This window comes from Schistocerca serialis, chromosome 7 (assembly GCF_023864345.2).
Source record: "Schistocerca serialis cubense isolate TAMUIC-IGC-003099 chromosome 7, iqSchSeri2.2, whole genome shotgun sequence".
In the NCBI taxonomy this organism is placed as follows: Eukaryota; Metazoa; Arthropoda; class Insecta; order Orthoptera; family Acrididae; genus Schistocerca; species Schistocerca serialis.
The window spans coordinates 521410975-521438446 of record NC_064644.1 but is presented as its reverse complement, the minus strand read 5'-3'; the positions used below and the strand labels follow the sequence as shown (position 1 = coordinate 521438446).

General features: G+C 38.9%; 1 protein-coding gene across 2 annotated transcripts in view; it reads right to left on the bottom strand.

The window, feature by feature from the left end:
• The window catches only part of LOC126412247 (phosphatidylinositol phosphatase PTPRQ-like), a 452520-nt gene that overhangs the window by 162461 nt on the left and 262587 nt on the right, over nt 1–27472 (bottom strand). For both annotated transcript variants that reach the window (XM_050081743.1, XM_050081744.1), the window contains one exon: nt 12857–13177. In XM_050081743.1, coding sequence (XP_049937700.1) covers nt 12857–13177 — 321 coding nt within the window. The remainder of the gene's footprint in view (nt 1–12856; nt 13178–27472) is intronic.

Genomic DNA, 27472 nt, shown 5'->3' with positions numbered 1-27472 from the left:
TGACTTGACAATGTATTAGTTTCAAAAGTTATGTAATGTGCCACTTTTACTTTTGTATGTGTGCTGGATGGGATGGGATACCCACTAAAGTGATTAAAATAGTGTGTGGCATGATAGCACCTCCCCTAACTAAAATATTCAACCAGTCTTTTGAACAGGGATGCTTTCCCAATGTTATGAAGTATGCCAAAGTTAGACCTCTGTTAAGACAGGGTCGAGGGACGACATAGGAAACTATTGGCCTATTTCTATTCTTACAGTCCTGTCAAAAATGTCAGAGAAAGCAGCTGCAATCCAGATCAAAAACTTTATTGTGAAAAATGATATTACAAAGAGTAGAACTTTGCTTCTGCCATTTTTTCCCCAACATTTGAGGCTTTAATGAAACAAATTGATTAAACATGTGTCATTCAAAGTATTTTCTGTCACTAGCCACTACTTTCTCCCATCTTTTGGGCAATGTATGAATCCCATGTCGAAAAAATTGTTCATTTTTTAAAGCAATCCATGAATCAATCCAATTTGTGACTTCTTCAGGAGATCGGAAGTGTTGGTCAGACAGGCCGTGCACCATTGATCTAAATATGTGATAGTCAGAGGGAGCAATGTCTGTAGAATACAGCAGGTGGGGTAGGACTTCCCATTTTAATGTTTCCAAGTACGTTTTTACCTCTTTCGCAACGTGGAGTAGAGCATTGTTGTGCTGAAAAATCACTTTATCGTGCCTCTCACAGTATTGTGGCCATTTGTCATTTAATGCTCTGCTCAAATGCATAAATTGCATTTGATAACAAGCACCTGTGATTGTTTCACTTGGTTTTAATACCTCATAGTACATGACGCATTAGTGGCAGAACAACTGATAGAAAATTTGGAATACATTTCACATAAATTTTCTCAGCATGTTATAGTCTTAGGTGGAGATTTCAATTTACCAGATATAGACTGGGACACTCCGACGTTTAGGATGGGTGGTAGGGACAGAGCATCGAGTGACATTATACTGAGTGCACTATCCGAAAACTACCTCGAGCAATTAAACAGAGAACCGACTCATGGAGATAACATCTTGGACCTACTGATAACAAACAGACCCGAACTATTCGACTCTGTATGTACAGAACAGGGAATCAGTGATCATAAGGCCGTTGCAGCATCCCTGAATATGGAAGTTAATAGGAATATAAAAAAAGGGAGGAAGGTTTATCTGTTTAGCAAGAGTAATAGAAGGCAGATTTCAGACTACTTAACAGATCAAAACGAAAATTTCTGTTCCGACACTGACAATGTTAAGTGTTTATGGAAAAAGTTCAAGGCAATTGTAAAATGCGTTTTAGACAGGTACGTGCCGAGTAAAACTGTGAGGGACGGGAAAAACCCACCGTGGTACAACAACAAAGTTAGGAAACTACTGTGAAAGCAAAGAGAGCTCCACTCCAAGTTTAAACGCAGCCAAAACCTCTCAGACAAACAGAAGCTAAACGATGTCAAAGTTAGCGTAAGGAGGGCTATGCGTGAAGCGTTCAGTGAATTCGAAAGTAAAATTCTATATACCGACTTGACAGAAAATCCTAGGAAGTTCTGGTCTTATGTTAAATCAGTAAGTGGCTCGAAACAGCATATCCAGACACTATGGGATGATGATGGCATTGAAACAGAGGATGACACGCGTAAAGCTGAAATACTAAACACCTTTTTCCAAAGCTGTTTCACAGAGGAAGACCGCACTGCAGTTCCTTCTCTAAATCCTCGCACAAACGAAAAAATGGCTGACATCGAAATAAGTGTCCAAGGAATAGAAAAGCAACTGGAATCACTCAACAGAGGAAAGTCCACTGGACCTGACGGGATACCAATTCGATTCTACACAGAGTACGCGAAAGAAATTGCCCCCCTTCTAACAGCCGTGTACCGCAAGTCTCTAGAGGAACGGAGGGTTCCAAATGATTGGAAAAGAGCACAGATAGTCCCAGTCTTCAAGAAGGGTCGTCAAGCAGATGCACAAAACTATAGACCTATATCTCTGACGTCGATCTGTTGTAGAATTTTAGAACATGTGTTTTGCTTGAGTATAATGTCGTTTTTGGAAACCCAGAATCTACTATGTAGGAATCAACATGGATTCCGGAAACAGCGATCGTGTGAGACCCAACTCGCTTTATTTGTTCATGAGACCCAGAAAATATTAGATACAGGCTCCCAGGTAGATGCTATTTTTCTTGACTTCCGGAAGGCGTTCGATACAGTTCCGCACTGTCGCCTGATAAACAAAGTAAGAGCCTACAGAATATCAGACCAGCTGTGTGGCTGGATTGAAGAGTTTTTAGCAAACAGAACACAGCATGTTGTTATCAATGGAGAGACATCTACAGACATTAAAGTAACCTCTGGCGTGCCACAGGGGAGTGTTATGGGACCATTGCTTTTCACAATATATATAAATGACCTAATAGATAGTGTCAGAAGTTCCATGCGGCTTTTCGCGGATGATGCTGTAGTATACAGAGAAGTTGCAGCATTAGAAAATTGTAGCAAAATGCAGGAAGATCTGCAGTGAATAGGCACTTGGTGCAGGGAGTGGCAACTGACCCTTAACATAGACAAATGTAATGTATTGCGAATACATAGAAAGAAGGATCCTTTATTGTATGAATATATGATAGCGGAACAAACACTGGTAGCAGTTACTTCTGTAAAATATCTGGGAGTATGCGTGCGGAACGATTTGAAGTGGAATGATCATATAAAATTAATTGTTGGTAAGGCGGGTACCAGGTTGAGATTCATTGGGAGAGTGCTTAGAAAATGTAGTCCATCAACAAAGGAGGTGGCTTACAAAACACTCGTTTGACCTATACTTGAGTATTGCTCATCAGTGTGGGATTCGTACCAGATCGGTCTGACGGAGGAGATAGAGAAGATCCAAAGAAGAGCAGCGCGTTTCGTGACAGGGTTATTTGGTAACCGTGATAGCGTTACGGACATGTTTAATAAACTCAAGTGGCAGACTCTGCAAGAGAGGCGCTCTGCATCGCGGTGTAGCTTGCTGTCCAGGTTTCGAGAGGGTGCGTTTCTGGATGAGGTATCGAATATATTGCTTCCCCCTACTTATACCTCCTGAGGAGATCACGAATATAAAATTAGAGAGATTAGAGCACGCACGGAGTCTCTCAGACAGGGTTCTTCCCCCGAACCATACGCGACTGGAACAGGAAAGGGAGGTAATGACAGTGGCACGTAAAGTGCCCTCCGCCACACACCGTTGGGTGGCTTGTGGAGTATAAATGTAGATGTAGATGTAGATGTAGATGTAGAACTGTTCCCACCAAATGCAGAGCACGATCTTGGAGCCGTGAATATTGGGTTTGGCCGTCAACGTGGAAGCATGACCACAATATCCCCACGATTTTTTGCGTTTAGGGTTATTGTAATTAACCCATTTTTTGTCCCTGGTGACAATGTGATGCAGAAATCCTTCGGTTTTTACCACTGAAGCAACTGTTCATAAGCCGCGCGGGATTAGCCGAGCGATCTGAGGCGCTGCTGTCATGGACTGTGCGGCTGGTCCTGGCGGAGGTTCGAGTCCTCCCTCGGGCATGGGTGTTTGTGTTCATCCTTAGGATAATTTAGGTTAAGTAGTGTGTAAGCTTAGGGACTGATGACCTTAGCAGTTAAGTCCCATAAGATGTCACACACATTTGAACATTTTGAACAACTGTTCATAAACAAACAAATGCCGTTCAACGTCTCTTGGTTTCAGCTCACAAGGGTCCCAAGTTCCTTCTTTCTGAATTATACCCATAGCCTTCAGATGTTTGAAATAGCTTGCTGTGTTACTCTCACTAATTGTGCCAAATCTTCTTGAGTTTGATGCGAGTCTTCACTCAGCAATGTCTCCAATTCTGCATCTTCGAAAACACTATGCCAGTCTACGATGTTAAAATCACTGTTCTTGAAGCGTTGAAACCATTCATGACACATTCTTTCACTAATAGCGTCCTTACCCTATATACTTGAGAGCATTCAATGAGACTCAGCCACTGTTTACTTCATATTGAAACAGAACAGTAACACCTCCCACAAATGATGGGAATTAGGCTTGTAAACTGACTTTTCAATTAAGAACAACTTTATGATGCAGACACAAGTTGACTAATGTTTGAATGAGGTTATGTTGACTGAGGTCCAAGCCAACTGCTGATGTCTGTGATCTGTTTCTTTTGACCATTATTTACCGTTGTCACCACCTATCGGCAAACAGTGGAAGCATAGTTATACACCTTGTATTATAAATAAGCAGTTTGGATTTCAACCAGGAAAAAACACTCTAGATGCAGTGAATAACTTTATAGAAACTACAGACAAATCTTTGGATCATAGGAATAAAGCTGCAGGTATCTTCTGTGATCTCACTAAAGCATTTCACTCCATGAACCACAACTTGCTCACCTACAAATTAGACAAATACAGAATTAAAGACAATATTCTATATTGGCTAACATCATCCTTACACAACAGAAAACATGGGGTAACTATCACTTCAGATGCAGTGAATTATTATTCTAAAAGGTGTATAGTATCACAAGGTGTGCCTTAAGGCTCCATTTTGTGTCCAAGTCTGTTACTTTTCTACATAAATGACTTACCCGTAATATAACTTCCCCATAAGTTCTGTTTGCAGATGATACTTCTGTTTTAATTGAAGATGACAATGCAGAAAAAATTCTGAGTTCCACCATAAGCACACTGGATACCTTAGAAAACTGGTTCCAGTTAAATGGGTTGAAACTGAACATTGCAAAAATCTGTATGGTACATTTCAAAACCAAACATTCAAAATGTGTGGAACTGAATATACAACATAACAATCAACCTATGAAAGAAGTTTACACAGTCAAATTCCTGTGACTAAACGTGGACAAGAACTTAAACTGCAATACACATACTGACTTCCTATCCCATAAACTACGTAGCACTGCTTTTGCAATGCAGCACTAGCAAATTCCATTGACCTGAGTACATGAAAAATTGCTTGTCATCATTATTTTGAATCTCTCATTACATATGGGATCATTTTCTGGGGAAGTTCAAGTAGTGTATCTCGAATACTGAAACTGTAAAAGAAAATTGTCCAATACATATGTACTGCACAGCAAACAGAGTCTTGTCGCTTGTTACTTCAGAATCTATAAATCCTAACTGTTCCCTCCATATACATTTATGAAATTATAATCTTTTTACACAATAGACAAAAATTATTTGAGGAGAATCATTTTAACCATACATATAAGACTAGAAATAAAAATGATTTTATGTCACCCACACACCAATTGAAATTATATGCATGGACTCCACAGTAAGTAGGGATCTCAATATATAATAAGTTAATGAGATAAAACATATTTAATCACGAAGCCAGAAATTTTAAAAATAAGGCTACAGCACATTCAGCTACTATTCAGTGGAAGAATTCATAGGGCATGAAATGATAATTTGAGCAAGGGGTAATTAGGTGTTAGATTTTATTGTATGTATATACCAGTATAACAAAATTAAATTATTATTATTATGCTGTTTTTGTTGCAGCCATGGTCTAGGGGTAGCGTCTTTGATTCATAATCAAAACATCTTCGGTCCCAGGTTCGATCCCCGCCACTGCCTAAATTTTGATAAATAATCAGCATTGGCGGCCGAAGACTTCCGGCATAAGACGTCAGCCTCATTCTGCCAATGGCCTTGTCAAAGAGGGCGGAGGAGCGGATAGAGGTTCAGGGCACTCTCTTGTCCTAGGGGTGGGAAATTGCCCCTAAAGGCGGAAGAATCAGCAATGACCAACGACATGGGGATGCAGAAGGCAATGGAAACCACTGCATTAAAGACACGTAACGTGTATCCACAGGACATGTGGCTTGTAATTGCAGAAGTGTCATGATGATCTCTCCATCGGCAAAAGATTCCGGAATAGTCCCCCATTCGGATCTCCAGGAGGGGACTGCCAAGGGGGAGGTTACCATGAGAAAAAGATTGAATAATCTACGAAAGGATAACGTTCTACGAGTCGGGGCGTGGAATGTCAGAAGCTTGAACATGGTAGGGAAACTAGAAAATCTGAAAAGGGAAATGCAAAGGCTCAATCTAGATATAGTAGGGGTCAGTGAAGTGAAGTGGGAGGAAGACAAGGATTTCTGGTCAGATGAGTATCGGGTAATATCAACAGCAGCAGAAAATGGTATAACAGGTGTAGGATTCATTATGAATAGGAAAGTAGGGCAGAGGGTGTGTTACTGTGAACAGTTCAGTGGCCGGGTTGTTCTAATCAGAATCGACAGCAGACCAACACCACAATGATAGTTCAGGTATACATGCCGATGTCGCAAGCTGAAGATGAACAGATAGAGAAAGTGTATGAGGATATTGAAAGGGTAATGCAGTATGTAAAGGGGGACGAAAATCTAATAGTCATGGGCGACTGGAATGCAGTTGTAGGGGAAGGAGTAGAAGAAAAGGTTACAGGAGAATATGGGCTTGGGACAAGGAATGAAAGAGGAGAAAGACTAATTGAGTTCTGTAACAAGTTTCAGCTAGTAATAGCGAATACCCTGTTCAAGAATCACAAGAGGAGGAGGTATACTTGGAAAAGGCCGGGAGATACGGGAAGATTTCAATTAGATTACATCATGGTCAGACAGAGATTCCAAAATCAGATACTGGATTGTAAGGCATACCCAGGAGCAGATATAGACTCAGATCACAGTATAGTAGTGATGAAGAGTAGGCTGAAATTCAAGACATCAGTCAGGAAGAATCAATACACAAAGAAGTGGGATATGGAAGTACTAAGGAATGACGAGATACGTTTGAAGTTCTCTAACGCTATAGATACAGCAATAAGGAATAGCGCAGTAGGCAGTACAGTTGAAGAGGAGTGGACATCTCTAAAAAGTGCCATCACAGAAGTTGGGAAGGAAAACATATGTACAAAGAAGGTAGCTGCGAAGAAACCATGGGTAACAGAAGAAATACTTCAGTTGATTGATGAAAGGAGGAAGTACAAACATGTTCCGGGAAAATCAGGAATACAGAAATACAAGTCACTGAGGATTGAAATAAATAGGAAGTGCAGGGAAGCTAAGACAAAATGGCTGCAGGAAAAATGTGAAGACATCAAAAAAGATATGATTGTCGGAAGGACAGACTCAGCATACAGGAAAGTCAAAACAACCTTTGGTGACATTAAAAGCAGCGGTGGTAACATTAAGAGTGCAACGGGAATTCCTTGGTTAAATGCAGAGGAGAGAGCAGATAGGTGGAAAGAATACATTGAAAGCCTCTATGAGGGTGAAGATTTGTCTGATGTGATAGAAGAAGAAACAGGAGTCGATTTAGAAGAGATAGGGGATCCAGTATTAGAATTGGAATTTAAAAGAGCTTTGGAGGACTTACGGTCAAATAAGGCAGAAGGGATAGATAACATTCCATCAGAATTTCTAAAATCATTGGGGGAAGTGGCAACAAAACGACTATTCATGTTGGTGTGTAGAATATATGAGTCTGGCGATATACCATCTGACTTTCGGAAAAGCATCATCCACACAATTCCAAAGACGGCAAGAGCTAACAAGTGCAAGAATTATCGCACAATCAGCTTAACAGCTCATGCATCGAAGCTGCTTACAAGAATAATATACAGAAGAATGGAAAAGAAAATTGAGAATGCACTAGGTGACGATCAGTTTGGTTTGAGGGAAAGTAAAGGGACAAGAGAGGCAATTCTGACGTTACGGCTAATAATGGAAGCAAGGCTAAAGAAAAATCAAGACACTTTCATAGGATTTGTCGACCTGGAAAAAGCATTCGACAATATAAAATGGTGCAAGCTGTTCGAGATTCTGAAAAAAGTAGGGGTAAGCTATAGGGAGAGACGGGTCATATACAATATGTACAACAACCAAGAGGGAATAATAAGAGTGGACAATCAAGAACAAAGTGCTCGTATTAAGAAGGGTGTAAGACAAGGCTGTAGCCTCTCGCCCCTACTCTTCAATCTGTACATCGAGGAAGCAATGATGGAAATATAAGAAAGGTTCAGGAGTGGAATTAAAATACAAGGTGAAAGGATATCAATGATACAATTCGCTGATGACATTGCTATCCTGAGTGAAAGTGAAGAAGAATTAAATGATCTGCTGAACGGAATGAACAGTCTAATGAGTACACAGTATGGTTTGAGAGTAAATTGGAGAAAGACGAAGGTAATGAGAAGTAGCAGAAATGAGAACAGCAAGAAAATTAACATCAGGATTGATGGTCATGAAGTCAATGAAGTTAAGGAATTCTGCTACCTAGGCAGTAAAATAACCAATGACGGACGGAGCAAAGAGGACATCAAAAGCAGACTTGCTATGGCAAAAAAGGCATTTCTGGCCAAGAGAAGTCTACTAATATCAAATACCGGCCTTAATTTGAGGAAGAAATTTCTGAGGATGTATGTCTGGAGTACAGCATTGTATGGTAGTGAAACATGGACTGTGGGAAAACCGGAACAGAAGAGAATCGAAGCATTTGAGATGTGGTGCTATAGACGAATGTTGAAAATTAGGTGGACTGATAATCAGGTAAGGAATAAGGAGGTTCTACACAGAATCGGAGAGGAAAGGAATATGTGGAAAACACTGATAAGGAGAAGGGACAGGATGATAGGACATCTGCTAAGACATGAGGGAATGACTTCCATGGTACTAGAGGGAGCTGTAGAGGGCAAAAACTGTAGAGGAAGACAGAGATTGGAATATGTCAAGCAAATAATTGAGAACGTAGGTTGCAAGTGCTAGTCTGAGATAAAGAGGTTAACACAGGAAAGGAATTAGTGGCGGCGGGCAGCATCAAACCAGTCAGTAGACCGATGGAAAAAAAAAAAAAAAAAAAAAAAAAAAAAAAAAAAAAAAAAAAAAAAAAAAAATCTGTTTTTTTACATCAACTGTTCTTTGTTTACAGTTAAATTGGTTAAATTCTACCACAGTTTGACATGTCTCCTGCACCAGAATCAAATGATTTAGAGTATGTATGTTATGGGACTAATAATAATAAGAAAAAAAAAAACAGCAGTTTGTCTCATGAAGATACAAAAATTTGTCATATTAGCTCTTCTCGGTGACAGAAAACTTTTATATGTGGACTACAGTAATGAATAAACTGAGAAAAATGTAGCTCCCTAATAACAATGTTTTTTTATTTTTTGAAAAATATTTTAATTCATACATGAACATACATGAATCTTCGATGGATTGTGCATGTATGGTGGTGGATGCAGGGCACATTTTAATTTATCAGATGCAGAATAAATGAAGATATAATTACAGACCACTCAAATAAATTGTGATTATATTGTTATGAGTTCATTAGGAAAATATATTCATCAATCAACAAACAAAGGAAGAACTTAAGCTTAGAATTGAGCACATCAATAACATCTTTCTCATTCAATAATTAATTCATTGATTTCATTCATTCATTCATTCATTTACACAACACATTATATAAATTCTACAATGGATGACGGATTTCAGAAATTTGGAATGCTCAAGTCAAGCTGTACATTGACAGGCAGAGTGAGGAGCTGCTGGTTGCTTCTGTAGAGTATACTGATCACATATCATGATGCACACAAATCCACTCATTTTGATAATTATTGGAATAAATTTCACCTTACTTTACTTATGTACACAGAGTGTCCCAGGAGGAATGGTCAATATTCAGGGATATGACAGGAATGATCATTTGGAGCAAGAAAGTCTAGTAAACATGGGGTCAAAAATGCAAACCTTAAGAGCTGTGAGCACTTCTCCACCTTTGATACTGAAAGCTCTTTGCTTTCCATATTTTTAGAAGAGGTAATATGGACCCAAAATGAAGTAAAAATTACCTAGTAAACATGGACTCTAAAGTGCATACTTTAAGAGCTATGAGCACTTGTTCAGTAGAAGAGACATATGTCAAGATGAACAGGTACTCATAGGTCTTGAGGTATGGAGTTTAGAGCCCATATTTACTGGACTTTTTTTCTTCTTTTGGTCCATCCTAATGTCCCTCAAAATATGGAAATCAAAGACCTTGCACAAGAAAAGATTTGTTTCACAGTATCAGATATGAAGAAGTGCTAATAGCTCTTAAGGAATGATTTTTAGAGCTCATGTTTACTAGACTTTTTTGTTTTGAATGGACATTCCTTTTATATCATGAATATCTATCATTCCTCCTGGGACATGTATATTAGCAGATAACAGCTACTCTGCAAAAAAAGCTACTGCTTCTCCCCTTCTCACAATCGGGTGATGTTTACATCTAATATTTAAAAGAAAGCATTTATGTAATTTTACACAGAACACTATTAGCTATGTATACAATGGTAAAACCACTATCTGTTTAACACAAACCTTAGAGCTATATGGAATTTACATCCCAGAGTCTTAACATTCTGATAAATTGTAGATTGAATAGCTAATATGATATTCTTTTACTTTGTTTTTAAATATTTGGGTATTTCAAGTTTCCAGCTCGATGTCCTCTGCCAATCCATTATAGACATGTGCACCTGTATACAAAATTCTACTCTGGACTGTGGGTAGAGATGTACAGTCTACATTGACATTATTTTTACTTCAAGAATTTTGGTTGTGAACTGTACAGTTCATCCTAAATTCACTCTTGTTATCAACCAAAAAACTCTTAGGGAGTATGTGAATTGGCGCATAAGTGTAAGAAACTCTACATCGATGAAGAGGCTTCTGCAGTACACTCAGTTATTAACTTTACACAACATTCTCAAGGTATGCTTCCACAAAATCAATACTTTTTTGAACTTAGCTGCATTACCCCAGAAGATTACACCATGGCATTGAATGAAAGTGTGTGAAGCAAGCTAGCAATACTACTTGCAGTTCAACATGATCACACAGGTTTTTAACTACAAAGAAGGCAGTATGGAAGTTTTTGATTACCTATACAATGATAGTACCACCTTAGTTTATTACCATTCTGGAAGTATATGAACTTCATGCATGGAACCTCATCTAATATGTACCTATTGATCTCTGCTTTTAGGATTTAAAAGCATTTTTATTTGTTTCTGGATTTCATAATATGAGCCTTTGCAAGATTAAGGCTTAAGCAGTTTGCTGTGAAACAGTTGTAAGCCTATCACAGTCCTCACTCGTGATGGCTGGGTGTTGTGTGATGTCCTTAGGTTAGTTAGGTTTAAGTAGTTCTAAGTTCTAGGGGACTGTTGACCACAGATGTTAAGTCCCATTGTGCTCAGAGCCATTTGAACAGTCCTCACTGTCTCTTGCATAGCTTTGCTTGGGTCCTTATCAGTAAACTTTTCTAATCTCTAAAGAGCACAATTTTTAATAAATCATTTATGTTGGTCAAGAATTGGAGCAAGCCAAGCACCAAATGAGGAAGGAGATGAATAGAGGACATCAAAGGAAGCAATGGAATGACTCTGGAAGACCTGAGGACCAAAATAACACCCAGGAGTGCATGGAGGGACATCATTCATTAAGTCACCATGAGTCAGAGATGACTTGATGGATCAACAACAACAAAAAAATGAGTACAGATGTTGGATGTTTCTCAGTGTTATCAAGAGTAATTTGGACACTGAAGTAGTGGGTCAGGATCCTTCAGCTCATTGTTCAGCCCCACAATCAACAGTCTTGTGATAGGTTTGTCTTCCAAGATGATAATGCATGAGTATACTAAGCCCATCTTGGGAGCGTCTTTCTCAGTAGGTAGAAATAAACCAAATGGGATCACCTTAGGTGTCTGTTGACATGAACTCGACTGAACATGCTTGGAACCAGTTGAAAATACAGTATATTATCATAGAAACCAGCATCACACATTCAATGTCATCAAGAGGGCTGCCACAAAAGAGTGCAGCAGACTCGAGCAATGACATCTCGACCATATCACGAACATCATGCCAAGGAGGATCCAAGCACACTGCTGTGCATGGGATGGAGCATGTAGTATTGAATGCTGCCCAGCAGCAGAATTTGATTTTGCAAATGTGTGAAGATTTGAACTTTTGAATAGTCTGCCTTTATTTTGGGTATTGTATTGTTTTAATTTTACTGTGAAACTTTTTTTTGTGTCATTTTCAGCTTACCTGGAAGTAAGACCCACACACATTTTCAGATATGCTTGTTATGCAAAACTTTCTTGAATTATTTATATTATGAATGACATTACATAATGTGAAATCTAAAATTTTATCCTTAAACATCTCAGGTATAGTAGCATCAGAGTAAATAAACACTATAAACTCTTTTCTTTTGAGAATTGTCCCAGAAAAAACTTTATGTGCTTTTTTATGTGTAGACTTATATGTTTATTATAATTACTGTATTAATATGTAAATGTAATGTGTTCCAATTTTTGAACATTGATAAGAACTGCTAAACTTGTGGTCTGAGTAATTAACACTAAATCAAAGCATATAATATCAACTGTGTAAAACATGTAGTATGTATTTAGTATTTTTGACATGTTCTATACCTGCATAAACTTTTAGCTGTGAGTTAATGAGAGTTGCACGTAAAGTTAGAATGATTCAACCATTATTTACATCCTGGCAGATGTGAATTACACTACTATTTCAATATTTTATGTATAATGTATAGCTGTCACAATTTGAATTACTAAACATAATCATAATAAGGACCCAAAATTTCATCAAAATGAAATATTTGTTGGTGCAGGTAGATCAACTAAGGAATCCCACTTTTCTGCAAATTACTATTTATAAACCATGAACAATATCTGATAAAAAGCACATAAATACACAAAATAGTACCTGCAGTAGGTGGATACCAGCAGTCAGGTGTAGCTTGGTATTCACTGGATGGTATTCCATTTACAGTAACTTCACCCCAGTAGCTATTATCAGGCCATGTTATGTTACAGTTTGACAGTTGTATTGGTGTTTCTAGATATCCACTTGATGAATTCTGATCTGAAGAGTATAGTGCCACAAAAATTGCATAGTACATTATATTACCATTTGCTGAATCAAATATATGGGTAGGCACAGATATAAGTGCCTGTCTTGTTGGATCATGTGTGTCCAATGGACTTGATCTAAGTTCATTAGAAACATTTTGTAGCACACCAGGAACTGTAAAGAGAGAAAGACACTAGCATCAAAAGTGGAGTAAATGTGAAACAAATGAACAACAAAAAAGTTCATATATGAAAGTTTCTGGTGGATTAAAACTGTGTATTGGGTTGGAATTTGAACAAGGGACCTTTGCATTTTTCTGGCAAGTGCTCTACTTCTGAGAAGTTTGGAAAGTTGGAGGGAAAGTAATGGTGGATATAAAGCTGTGATGGCAAGTCACAATTAGTGCTTGAATAGCTCAGTCCGTGGAGCAATTGCATGTGAATGGCAAAGATTTCACCTTTGACTTCTAGTCTGGCACACAGATTTAATCTGCCAGAAGGTTTCAGATCAACACACAATCCACTGCATAATGAAAATTCATTCTGGAAAGTTCACAAATATTTGATGAATAATATGCTCACTCAAACATTAAACTGTTTAAAAGGAAACTTCCATTCAGAACTTTATTAAGTTCATGAAGATACAGATAGATGTCTAGTATTTACCTTCATGGTGTACAATACCCTGTACAGTTAATGGAGGAGTAAAAAAACAATAATGGCAATAATACTAGTTTTTAGAAGTACAGGTTCCTTTTCCAGGGAGGAAGTTACTGGGGAGTTGGTGGCAAGTTACTCAGATAAGTAAAGACAGATCCATCTTGTCTGATGAGGAAATGAAGCAAATGTGAATGAAGAGATGTCACAATATACTGTGTTCCTATATTATTAAATATGTTAAAGAAAATTAACTGTCAAAGAAAATGAACACTTAAGTGTGGATTGCAGAGTAATTATGTAAATACAGAGGTACAATCATAAGAGAGCTGAAGGATGATGGGGTGGTGGGGTGGGATGGAGTTTAATGTTTCCACATCAGTGTGTGCCTATGAACCAGTCATACATAGTTACTTGACAGATTTTATAGATCCCATAATGATTCTTCATCTTTTCTTTTCATCTACTGATAGTCTAATGATGGCCTCTAGCCAGTCAAACCTGTTACAGCATTCTGAAATGGTCATGCCACTGTGTCACACAAAATATAAAGAATTGTGTGTTCTTTCACAGGTCTAAATAATTCTGATGGGAAGTCACCTACTCCAAGTGTTTTATTTCAACTTAGCTCTTCTGGTGTATAGTCAGATTTTTCTTGAGGTATCATAGTAAACAACCAAACACTAGTATTATTGGTAATATAAACATTATATCTACATAGCATAAAAATATTTTAAATGAAGACACAAAATTAAAACAACTTGATAGAAAAACATTTATATTGGCAAACTATTACAGAACAATGACTCATAGAATGTGATTTACTTATAAAACAAAACAAAAATAAGTGTATATGGTGTTCAGTTTTCTGACAGTAATGAATCACCACTGCTTTGTCCAGAGGACACCCCCCGCCCCCCCCCCCCCCCCCCCCACACACACACACACATACACATTTTCATTACTGAATTATAGACTCCAATGACACCACCAGCTGTGGCTGCCAAAGGTGATAAATCTCCTGATATGAGAAAACGTCTATAAATGCAATGGCAGCCTGAAGGTTGACTTGCCCATGTACAAATCTAGCAAAATCAGTTCCTCATTTGTGTCCTGTCTATCTGGTAATCAATGTCTGTACAGTGTCCTTGGACTACTCTTTTGGTTTCTCTTGCAAACTACGCATACCCTGATAGTGTATATAAAATTATCCTATGATGAAGTCACAGTCTATTTCAGTTTTGTTTAAACAACTACAGAATTACTACATCTAGGTGTTCCACTACCAAAAATATTTGTCATTTTGTTTAGCAACAAAGAGAAAATATACCACAAACATATAACCATTAGTGGAATGAGAAGGTGGGATATACCTGACTCATAACTTAAACAGAAAAAACACACACACCCCATACTTGGTAAAAATTGTAACAGCAAGTAGTAACTGCTCAAACAAATCCAAACTCAGATAATACATGAAACAGGGTATTCGCCATGGAAGTGTTATGTAGGGTATATCTCTTATGTACAAAACTGCAGTTTCCTGGTATCCTGTCAAAGAATTGAAGCTGGCTTTGCTTTATTTACAAATGAACCTAGATAATTCTTGCACTTCATATCTCTATGTATGAGCATTGATTAAAGCCTCTCAGTATTCAAGCTGCATGAATTGAGTTAAAATATTAGCAGTAGAATTTTAACTCAATTGATGTGGCTTGAAAATGATAGGATTCCAAAGACTTAACCTCACATTCTGTACTCCCAAGTATTTGTATGACTCTTGTGGCTCAATAAGGCTTTGACTTCTACTGCAATTCCACACTGATGTCCCCATGAAATGCTCATTAACTTCAGAGATTTTGAGATGCACCCTGTTAGTCCAAATAGTTTCAAGACTGGATTAATAAAAAATAGATAAAAGTTAAATGACGATTCCAATGAGTCAGATGTTTTACATAGTCTCCTCCTCCCACCCCTCCCTCACTTGAGTTCACTGCTTAGAACATTCATTTAACAACGAGAAACTGTCATAAGTGTCCTTCTTTGGGACACTGTTAAAGTTGTGAGTCATGATGGCTTGAATTTTGGGTAATTCCTCAAAGCATTGACTTTTCATGTGAATTTCAACACTTTATCATTTTACGGTACATTCATTTTGATACACCAAGTCTCATCACCCATGATGTCTTTCCCATTTCAATCAGGTCACAGAAGGCATTCATGCACCATTATTTTCCTTCAGGAGTCAGTGTGTGTAGGACAAACTTTGCACATACTTTCCTCTTCTTCATAACATTCTGGACAATGTTTTGAACAATCAGTTTAGAGATGGAACTCCATTGTGATTTGTAACACAACAACATTGACACTCTATGGGTGCATGTCCACTAGTTAACATTGTCAGCTCACAGCTGACTGGTTGAATGTGCAGCTGTTGTTAGTTCAACCTGCCACCCACCACAGTTACTGTACTGACATCACCTAATTCGCAGGAATAAAATAATTCTCAAACTTTTTGACTGATGGCATATGCTTGTATTTCATTTAGCTGTGGTTGAATACATAGTCCATTTGTCTGCAATACTACTTGTTATTTCTCACCACATCTCATATTTTTCTCTACACTCAAAAGATGGAATTTCAGTGTACTGCATTCTCACTTCAGTGTCAGTGCTTTTGGTAGACTTGCACCAAACATTCTAGCTTGCTGTAAGCCTAACATATGATGTTCCAGTGTTCATCCCATGATTTCTGCCAATTCTGTATTTATGTGATTTGTTGTGAGACTGTATTAGTGTTATGGGCTGCAGTAGAGTCAATATTGAAAATAAACAGTTTCAACTCAATAATTGCCTGCCCAAAGGGGGGGGGCAAAAAAAAAAAAAAAAAAAAAAAAAAATAGAAAAATGGCCCCCCCATGAACCATGAACCGTGGACCTTGCCGTTGGTGGGGAGGCTTGCGTGCCTCAGCGATACAGATAGCCATACCGTAGGTGCAACCACAATGGGGGGGGGGGGGGGTATCTGTTGAGAGGCCAGACAAACGTGTGGTTCCTGAAGAGGGGCAGCTGCCTTTTCAGTAGTTGCAAGGGCAACAGTCTGGATGATTGACTGATCTGGCCTTGTAACAATAACCAAAACGGCCTTGCTGTGCTGGTACTGTGAACGGCTGAAAGCAAGGGGAAACTATAGCCGTAATTTTTCCCGAGGGCATGCAGCTTTACTGTATGATTACATGATGATGGCGTCCTCTTGGGTAAAATATTCCGGAGGTAAAATAGTCCCCCATTCGGATCTCCGGGTGGGGACTACTCAAGAGGATGTCGTTATCAGGAGAAAGAAAACTGGCGTTCTATGGATCGGAGCGTGGAATGTCAGATCCCTTAATCGGGCAGGTAGGTTAGAAAATTTAAAAAGGGAAATGGATAGGTTGAAGTTGGATATAGTGGGAATTAGTGAAGTTCGGTGGCAGGAGGAACAAGACTTCTGGTCAGGTGACTACAGGGTTATAAACACAAAATCAAATAGGGGTAATGCAGGAGTAGGTTTAATAATGAATAGGAAAATAGGAATGCGGGTAAGCTACTACAAACAGCATAGTGAATGCATTATTGTGGCCAAGATAGATACGAAGCCCACACCTACTACAGTAGTACAAGTTTATATGCCAACTAGCTCTGCAGATGACAAAGAAATTGAAGAAATGTATGATGAAATAAAAGAAATTATTCAGATTGTGAAGGGAGACGAAAATTTAATAGTCATGGGTGACTGGAATTCGAGTGTAGGAAAAGGGAGAGAAGGAAACATAGTAGGTGAATATGGATTGGGGGACAGAAATGAAAGAGGAAGCCGCCTGGTAGAATTTTGCACAGAGCACAACATAATCATAACTAACACTTGGTTTAAGAATCATGAAAGAAGGTTGTATACATGGAAGAACCCTGGAGATACTAAAAGGTATCAGATAGATTATATAATGGTAAGACAGAGATTTAGGAACCAGGTTTTAAATTGTAAGACATTTCCAGGGGCAGATATGGACTCTGACCACAATCTATTGGTTATGACCTGTAGATTAAAACTGAAGAAACTGCAAAAAGGTGGGAATTTAAGGAGATGGGACCTGGATAAACTGAAAGAACCAGAGATTGTATAGAGATTCAGGGAGAGCATAAGGGAGCAATTGACAGGAATGGGGGAAATAAATACAGTAGAAGAAGAATGGGTAGCTTTGAGGGATGAAGTAGTGAAGGCAGCAGAGGATCAAGTAGGTAAAAAGACGAGGGCTAGTAGAAATCCTTGGGTAACAGAAGAAATATTGAATTTAATTGATGAAAGGAGAAAATATAAAAATGCAGTAAGTGAAACAGGCAAAAAGGAATACAAACGTCTCAAAAATGAGATCGACAGGAAGTGCAAAATGGCTAAGCGGGGATGGCTAGAGGACAAATGTAAGGATGTAGAGGCCTATCTCACTAGGGGTAAGATAGATACCGCCTACAGGAAAATTAAAGAGACCTTTGGAGATAAGAGAATGACTTGTATGAATATCAAGAGCTCAGATGCAAACCCAGTTCTAAGCAAAGAAGGGAAAGCAGAAAGGTGGAAGGAGTATATAGAGGGTCTATACAAGGGCGATGTACTTGAGGACAATATTATGGAAATAGAAGAGGATGTAGATGAAGATGAAATGGGAGATATGATACTGCGTGAAGAGTTTGACAGAGCACTGAAAGACCTGAGTCGAAACAAGGCCCCCGGAGTAGACAATATTCCATTGGAACTACTGACGCCCGTGGGAGAGCCAGTCCTGACAAAACTCTACCATCTGGTGAGCAAGATGTATGAAACAGGCGAAATACCCTCAGACTTCAAGAAGAATATAATAATTCCAATCCCAAAGAAAGCAGGTGTTGACAGATGTGAAAATAACCGAACTATCAGCTTAATAAGTCACAGCTGCAAAATACTAACACGAATTCTTTACAGACGAATGGAAAAACTAGTAGAAGCCAACCTCGGGGAAGCTCAGTTTGGATTCCGTAGAAACAGTGGAACACGTGAGGCAATACTGACCTTACGACTTATCTTAGAAGAAAGATTAAGGAAAGGCAAACCTACGTTTCTAGCATTTGTAGACTTAGAGAAAGCTTTTGACAATGTTGACTGGAATACTCTCTTTCAAATTCTAAAGGTGGCAGGGGTAAAATACAGGGAGCGAAAGGCTATTTACAATTTGTACAGAAACCAGATGGCAGTTATAAGAGTCGAGGGACATGAAAGGGAAGCAGTGGTTGGGAAGGGAGTAAGACAGGTTTGTAGCCTCGCCCCGATGTTGTTCAATCTGTATATTGAGCAAGCAGTAAAGGAAACAAAAGAAAAATTCGGAGTAGGTATTAAAATTCAGGGAGAAGAAATAAAAACTTTGAGGTTCGCCGATGACATTGTAATTCTGTCAGAGACAGCAAAGGACTTGGAAGAGCAGTTGAATGGAATGGACAGTGTCTTGAAAGGAGGATATAAGATGAACATCAACAAAAGCAAAATGAGGATAATGGAATGTAGTCTAATTAAGTCAGGTGATGCTGAGGGAATTAGATTAGGAAATGAGACACTTAAAGTAGTAAAGGAGTTTTGCTATTTGGGGAGCAAAATAACTGATGATGGTCGAAGTAGAGAGGATATAAAATGTAGGCTGGCAATGGCAAGGAAAGCGTTTCTGAAGAAGAGAAATTTGTTAACATCCAGTATTGATTTAAGTGTCAGGAAGTCATTTCTGAAAGTATTCGTATGGAGTGTAGCCATGTATGGAAGTGAAACATGGACGATAAATAGTTTGGACAAAAAGAGAATAGAAGCTTTCAAAATGTGGTGCTACAGAAGAATGCTGAAGATTAGATGGGTAGATCACATAACTAATGAGGAAGTATTGAATAGGATTGGGGAGAAGAGAAGTTTGTGGCACAACTTGACTAGAAGAAGGGATCGGTTGGTAGGACATGTTCTGAGGCATCAAGGGATCACCAATTTAGTATTGGAGGGCAGTGTGGAGGGTAAAAATCGTAGAGGGAGACCAAGAGATGAATACACTAAGCAGATTCAGAAGGATGTAGATTGCAGTAGGTACTGGGAGATGAAAAAGCTTGCACAGGATAGTGTAGCATGGAGAGCTGCATCAAACCAGTCTCAGGACTGAAGATCACAACAACAACAACAACAACATATAAAAATGGAGAGGACATCAGAAGTATGCGTCACCAAGCACATCTTTGGAATTGCAGCAATGCAGCATCCACTGATATAGATGCATCACAGTCAAAGTGTCACTCCTGTAATCACAGGCTGCTCAGTTTATGTTTTGTGTACTTTACATTTCTCTATGATTAGCAGATACTTTTTCATAATCCTGTTGGATATTATTGTGTGCTGTTGGATAGAATTTCCTCTGAATAACTGTAACTTTTAAAAGAGTTGAGTTATCAAGAAATACTATAACCAAAAAATTTGAAGAGGCAATGGGAAAAATGATGAATGTCATTTGTACTCAGTTTTTCAAGAGAAAAGCTAGAGTGTTTAGTGTGAAGCTATGTGTGCTACTAGTTAAGGTATTTTATTGTCTCATATTGTTAATACATTTCATAATTTTTATTTTAAAATAATGATGACTACATCCAAATTTCAATTGTTAGTACACCCTATTATTGGAAACAATGATGAATGTCAGATATGTTATACTGAAGTAATACAGTGGGTGATGTGATTAGTTCTCACTGTTGTACCAAATACTTGGCTTTTTTCTGACATTTGCTGTTTGCTTTTTTGTCTCAAAAATGGCAGGGTCATTCTGAAATCCCTTGCTACTGGGCTGCAAAACTGCATCAAGTGTTGGAGGTCCCTAATCTTTTCAAGTAAGAATGGCATGACTACTGCAACAGGGCTCAACGGATATTACTTTCTTCATAACTACAGAAATTGATTTCTTGTAATGAAAGATGTAATATTAAAACCACAATGCCAAATATTTTGTCTTATTTTAAGAGTGTGAAATGACGGTGACCATATTACCTTTGTACAAATAATCTGGAAGGATGAATTCTCCAGAATTTAGCTCACTAACTTTATCATCAGCTTCGAGTGGACCTGGGCCACAAAGAGGTTGCTTTATTGATGAACCCTCCTGTGCATCATTGTAGGATCTTCAGAACTGAACAACATGACCCATCTCTTGTTGTAGGAAAAGCTCCTTCATTGGCTGAATTGCAAAAGGACACTTCTCCTTGTACAGAGGTGATAAAAAAATGTGTCCAAGACCTGAGAAGAGCTTGACCAACTCGAATGACATCAAAAGGAGAAAGATTTATTCAGGCTGCAGAAATATGGCTCAATCAATGGTCAGGAATTTCAGCACATGGCTTACTGTTACTAAAGGCCATATTATAGTCACTCTCTGTATAAGAGTGACATCTAACAGGAAAAATTACTGAAACTGAGTTCAGTCTTCTTGTAGTGTGGACAACATAATGCAATACTCTGATAATAGTACAATTATTATTCTGCCTGCTGCATGTGCCACACAACATGTAAAGATGCCTAACATTAGGTGCCAACTTTGTGAATATAAAGTGGTGCAACCATAGATGCAACTTAATTGGATCCATTCAGTCCAATGGTCTCATCATAACAGTGGAAAACTGAGTTATTATTAGACAGAATGAATGCTAAACAAAACCAGAGATAATTGGCACCTATAAAACACATCAATGATGGAAATTTTTGGTATAATGAGATTTTTCTGAAAATCTATGACAATACCATCACAATCTTTCTATTTAATATTCTTAATTTTTCCAGCTTTCTTTCTTCTGTGGAATGTTTCTGCTTTTGTGTTGTGTACATCATTTTCTGTCTTTAGCTACATTTGCTCTCTTTGAAGTTTCATTCATGCTTCTTCATTTGTAGTGCTCTTCAGTCTCTGGGTAATGACTTTCATTTCTGTTTGAAATTTGTCACAAGTACTGTAGGTATTGCATCTATGAAAACCAAATTTTATATTGAACCATGGATTGAATACATTTCTGTAATACTGATAAGATATAATACAGAACCGTTTTTCTTTGTACATGCTATGCAATTTCCTAACATTAGACTCTGTGGGGACGTACAGCTCCTTACTGTTGAAATGGATTGCCCTACATCTGAAAGATTCAATGCGCTGTTTAATTGCTTCAAACACCTCAGGACCTTTCCTACTACGTAAATGATCATATTTCCCAAGCATATCTTTAAGTGTTGCACCTAGAGTCTTTCCTGATGTTTGCCAAGTCTGAACTCTGCACAGTGTGATACCCTGAATAGCAATTAAGGCATTAATACAGACAGATATCTCAGTCATGTTTTGACCATCTCAGACACAAACATTGTAAGAATACAAATTGTCATGGAACATTGTATAGTCCCAAGCTTGTCTAGGCCTACATTGTTTTATTGGGTTTATAGACATCAGTCCAAATAAGCAGGAATTCTGCTCATCTTAACTTTATTTGATTAAAATCTTTAAGAAGTTGTGAAATCTGTTCAGCAGAGACATTTTCAAAATATTTTAATCTCTTACACTTATAATCTGCACCAGGCTTATGAGACGATAAAAGCAGTGTCTCCTTTACCTCAAACATTCTGCCATAGCTTTTTCTCTTCTTAGAAGACTTCTCTGTGCTTGATACATTCTGAATGTCATCTACATCATCTTCCACACTTTCTATATTATCGTCTTGTAAATAAATAACATCCACAGAACAATAATAGTGAAAACAAAAGTCTGAGAACAATAAAAGCAGGGTTGCCAACCAAGTTTGCAGGGAATACACAATAAAAGAAACAGATTTGGAAAAAAAGCAAGAATGACAGTCATCATTTTTTCCTATGCCACAATTGTTATCTAGCGTTGTTTCTGTTCATAGGTAATTTTCAGACCATTACTACAGAATGACTATCAGTATCTTAGAGTGCAACACTCTATATACATTCTACATATCCTCAGCTATACAATGCCACTCCTAACTTATTTTCAACAAAAATGTGACATCCATCATTTTTATTGTTGCCTCTTCAAATTTATATATATTACAAACAGCAATGGTTACATTGCATTGTTTTGACACACAACATATACAAGTATTGTTTCAGTGCCTGCAGATGACTCTGCACCACAAATGAATTGCTGTATCCTGCAGGGATTCCATCAAATTCTAGAGCCTTTTTAAGTTCTAGCAACTTAAGCCACTTTTAAACACTTATAACACTGATTACTGTTAATGGAAATTTTAGCATGAAAAAAATACACAAAACTTTTGAAAGGCTGCAACTTTCCTGTAGCTGTGTAGACTCAGTAGCAGCACCAGGAAAAGGAAAGAGGAATAGGTTGCTCAGACTGCAGGTTGAGAGGTAACAAATTGTTGTTCAGTCAAGGGGAGACAAGGATGAAGGGGAAGCTGTCAGGCACAATAGGAGGTCAAAAGAGTGTACTGATGGAAAATGACAGTTTCTCAAGTGGGTTTCCCTTTCTTCTTCATACCTACTAAAGGATTCTAAGCTCCTGTGATGAGCTCACATGTTGCCTTCAAATGCTCCAATCTTGTGCTACTTCCTGCCAGTTATTTAACTCCTTCAGGTTCCATATTGTTGTACACTCCTGGAAATTGAAATAAGAACACCGTGAATTCATTGTCCCAGGAAGGGGAAAATTTATTGACACATTCCTGGGGTCAGATACATCACATGATCACACTGACAGAACCACAGGCACATAGACACAGGCAACAGAGCATGCACAATGTCGGCACTAGTACAGTGTATATCCACCTTTCGCAGCAATGCAGGCTGCTATTCTCCCATGGAGACGATCGTAGAGATGCTGGATGTAGTCCTGTGGAATGGCTTGCCATGCAATTTCCACCTGCCGCCTCAGTTGGACCAGCATTCTTGCTGGACGTGCAGACCGCGTGAGACGACGCTTCATCCAGTCCCAAACATGCTCAATGGGGGACAGATCCGGAGATCTTGCTGGCCAGGGTAGTTGACGTACACCTTCTAGAGCACGTTGGGTGGCACGGGATACATGCGGACGTGCATTGTCCTGTTGGAACAGCAAGTTCCCTTGCCGGTCTAGGAATGGTAGAACGATGGGTTCGATGACGGTTTGGATGTACCGTGCACTATCCAGTGTCCCCTCGACGATCACCAGTGGTGTACGGCCAGTGTAGGAGATCGCTCCCCACATCATGATGCCGGGTGTTGGCCCTGTGTGCCTCGGTGGTATGCAGTCGTGATTGTGGCGCTCACCTGCACGGCGCCAAACACGCATACGACCATCATTGGCACCAAGGCAGAAGCGACTCTCATCGCTGAAGACGACACGTCTCCATTCGTCCCTCCATTCACGCCTGTCGCGACACCACTGGAGGCGGGCTGCACGATGTTGGGGCGTGAGCGGAAGACGACCTAACAGTGTGCGGGACCGTAGCCCAGCTTCATGGAGACGGTTGCGAATGGTCCTCGCCGATACCCCAGGAGCAACAGTGTCCCTAATTTGCTGGGAAGTGGCGGTGCGGTCCCCTACGGCACTGCGTAGGATCGTACGGTCTTAGCGTGCATCCGTGCGTCGCTGCGGTCCGGTCCCAGGTTGATGGGCACGTGCACCTTCCGCCGACCACTGGCGACAACATCGATGTACTGTGGAGACCTCACGCCCCACGTGTTGAGCAATTTGGCGGTACGTCCACCCGGCCTCCCGCGTGCCCACTATACGCCCTCGCTCAAAGTCCGTCAACTGCACATACGGTTCACGTCCACACTGTCGCGGCATGCTACCAGTGTTAAAGACTGCGATGGAGCTCCGTATGCCACGGCAAACTGGCTGACACTGACGGCGGCGGTGCACAAATGCTGCGCAGCTATCACCATTCGACGGTCAACACCGCGGTTCCTGGTGTGTCCGCTATGCCGTGCGTGTGATCATTGCTTGTACAGCCCTCTCGCAGTGTCCGGAGCAAGTATGGTGGGTCTGACACACCGGTGTCAATGTGTTCTTTTTTCCATTTCCAGGAGTGTAGTTTCATTCACCCATACACTCTGGGGTCTCCCCATTGGTCTCTTACCAAATTACCTCTCCATGAATATTCCCAAAACCACTTCCCTCTTTCATTCTCATCAATTGGATTGATGAGTCATTCTAATTTATCATGTTCATTATTGTTACCATTATAACAGCATGTGGATTTCTGTTATGTCTTTCTTACAGCTTTGTGGTTCATTGTGATCAATAGACCAAAGGAAAGGTGCCCATACCCAAGAGAGGGAGGTGTTGCACGCTCTCCCTCCCCCTACCCTTAGCTCTCAGGGACAGGAAGAAACATAGTGTTATCAGGAGATATCTGCTTTTCAAGAAAATTATTTAAAGGCTGGTATTCCACAGATTTTAACTAGGTCAGAAGTAAAGCTTTTTTATGCCTACTTACAATTCACCATTCATGCTCCAAAACATTGAAAAATTATATCCTTCTAGGTCTAGGATGCTCTACACACTATCATATGGGCACCCTTGGACCAAAAATTTTCCTACAAACTTTGTTTCAAAATATTTGTATCTGGTGTTTTTCAGTTTTAGTTAAACTCCATGTTTCTGCTCAATATGGTAGGACTCATCTGATGATTGTATAATATAGTTTCATTTTAGTTTTCCTTGTTAGTGGTTTACAGCCTAGAGTTTTCTGTATAGAGTAGTAGGTTCTATTATAATTTTGCACTCTAATTTTCATGTATACTTCTCTCTGATTTTGTTGATCTATCACTACACCCAGAAATTTGAACTGTTAAAAGCATCCAAATTTATGTTTACCATTTATTAGATGTGGCTGTTGTCTTGTTCATCTCTACATATTTGAACATTCATTTACTTTGTTTTCTTATCATTTCATTTTAGGCTAAGTTTGAGCACCATAAATAACTGTCAAATCACTGTGCCACCTGCAGACATTAAAGCCTTAAGTTAGTTCTTAGGATGGCCCCAGCAGATACTAGTTTGAGTTTCCTCACAAGTCCCTTCATACTACATTAAAGAGGTGGGTGGGGCAGGGGGGGGGGGGGGTTGAGCCTCTCCCTTAAACCAGTTTTACTTTTAAAAAGGTGAGATTTCATTCCATTTAGTTCAACACTGCTTACATTAATATCCATGCACATCTTACAAAGACATAAATTTAACTGGAAACAACAACTCTGTCATTACATCTACAGGCTTTGCCTTTGAACAGAGTCATAAACTTTCATATCAATGAATTTTCAAGCATTGTATTTTCTTGTTTAGATTCCCATGTTTTTTCATTTATTGTTCTGATTACAAATACATTCTCAGTAGTGGATCTATTTCTGTGAAAGCCATTTCGATAATTCCTGATTATTTATTTTCTGTGTTTTGTTTCAAGTGTTCTAGCAATAAACAAGATAAAATCTTATAGGCTTTGGACACTAGCAATATTTCCCTATAGTTTCTGAAATATTCCTTGACTCTTATACATATAATATATATTATTTGTTGATTGTCTGTGAATAAATAAATAAAATAAAACTTTTTTCTTGCTGGTGTGGTGTTTCCAGTGTACTACAAAGTTTAAAATGAGTATGGTTGCAATTTCCACACTGCAGTCAATTCCTGGAGATTCCTTGATGTTTCACATGTATGCTACCTATGTTTTTAGCAAAGTTTAGCTAACAAATGAGTGTTTAAACTACAGTAAAACATTAATTAATTATTCAGGATATGTAAATATCTTTAACAATTACTACTATTGTCACAGAGTTCACAGTTATATTAACATATCTAGCATCATTAAGGTACTGTGAACTTGAGGCATAGAAAGAGTGAAGTAAAAGTAACTGAGTTAAAATCTTGAATACTTGTTATTACATATTTAGAAGTTGTTTCAACTAACCACAGATGGGGTGAGAAAGATCTAGATAAGCTCTTTGTTGTTGTTGTGGTCTTCATTCCTGAGACTGGTTTGATGCAGCTCTCCATGCTACTCTATCCTGTGAAAGCTTCTTCATCTCCCAGTACTTACTGCAACCTACATCCTTCTGAATCTGCTTAGTGTATTCATCTCTTGGTCTCCCTCTACGATTTTTACCCTCCATGCTGCCCTCCAATGCTAAATTTGTGATCCCTTGATGCCTCAGAACACGTCCTACCAACCGGTCCCTTCTTCTTGTCAATTTGTGCCATGAAATCCTCTTCTCCCCAATTCTATTCAATACCTCCTCATTAGTTATGTGATCTACCCATCTAATCTTCAGCGTTCTTCTGTAGCACCACATTTTGAAAGCTTCTATTCTCTTCTTGTCCAAACTATTTATCATCCATATTTCACTTCCATACATGGCTACACTCCATACAAATACTTTCAGAAACGACTTCCTGACACTTAAATCTATACTCGATGTTAACAAATTTCTCTTCTTCAGAAATGCTTTCCTTGCCATTTCCAGTCGGCATTTTATATACCCCCTATACTTTGACCATCATCAGTTATTTTGCTCCCCAAATAGCAAAACACCTTTACTACTTTAAGTGTCTCATTTCCTAATCTAATTCCATCAGCATCACCCGGCGTAATTAGACTACATTCCATTATCCTCATTTTGCTTTTGTTGATGTTCATCTTATATCCTCCTTTCAAGACACTGTCCATTCCGTTCAACTGCTCTTCCAAGTCCTTTGTTGTCTCTGACAGAATTACAATGTCATCGGCGAACCTCAAAG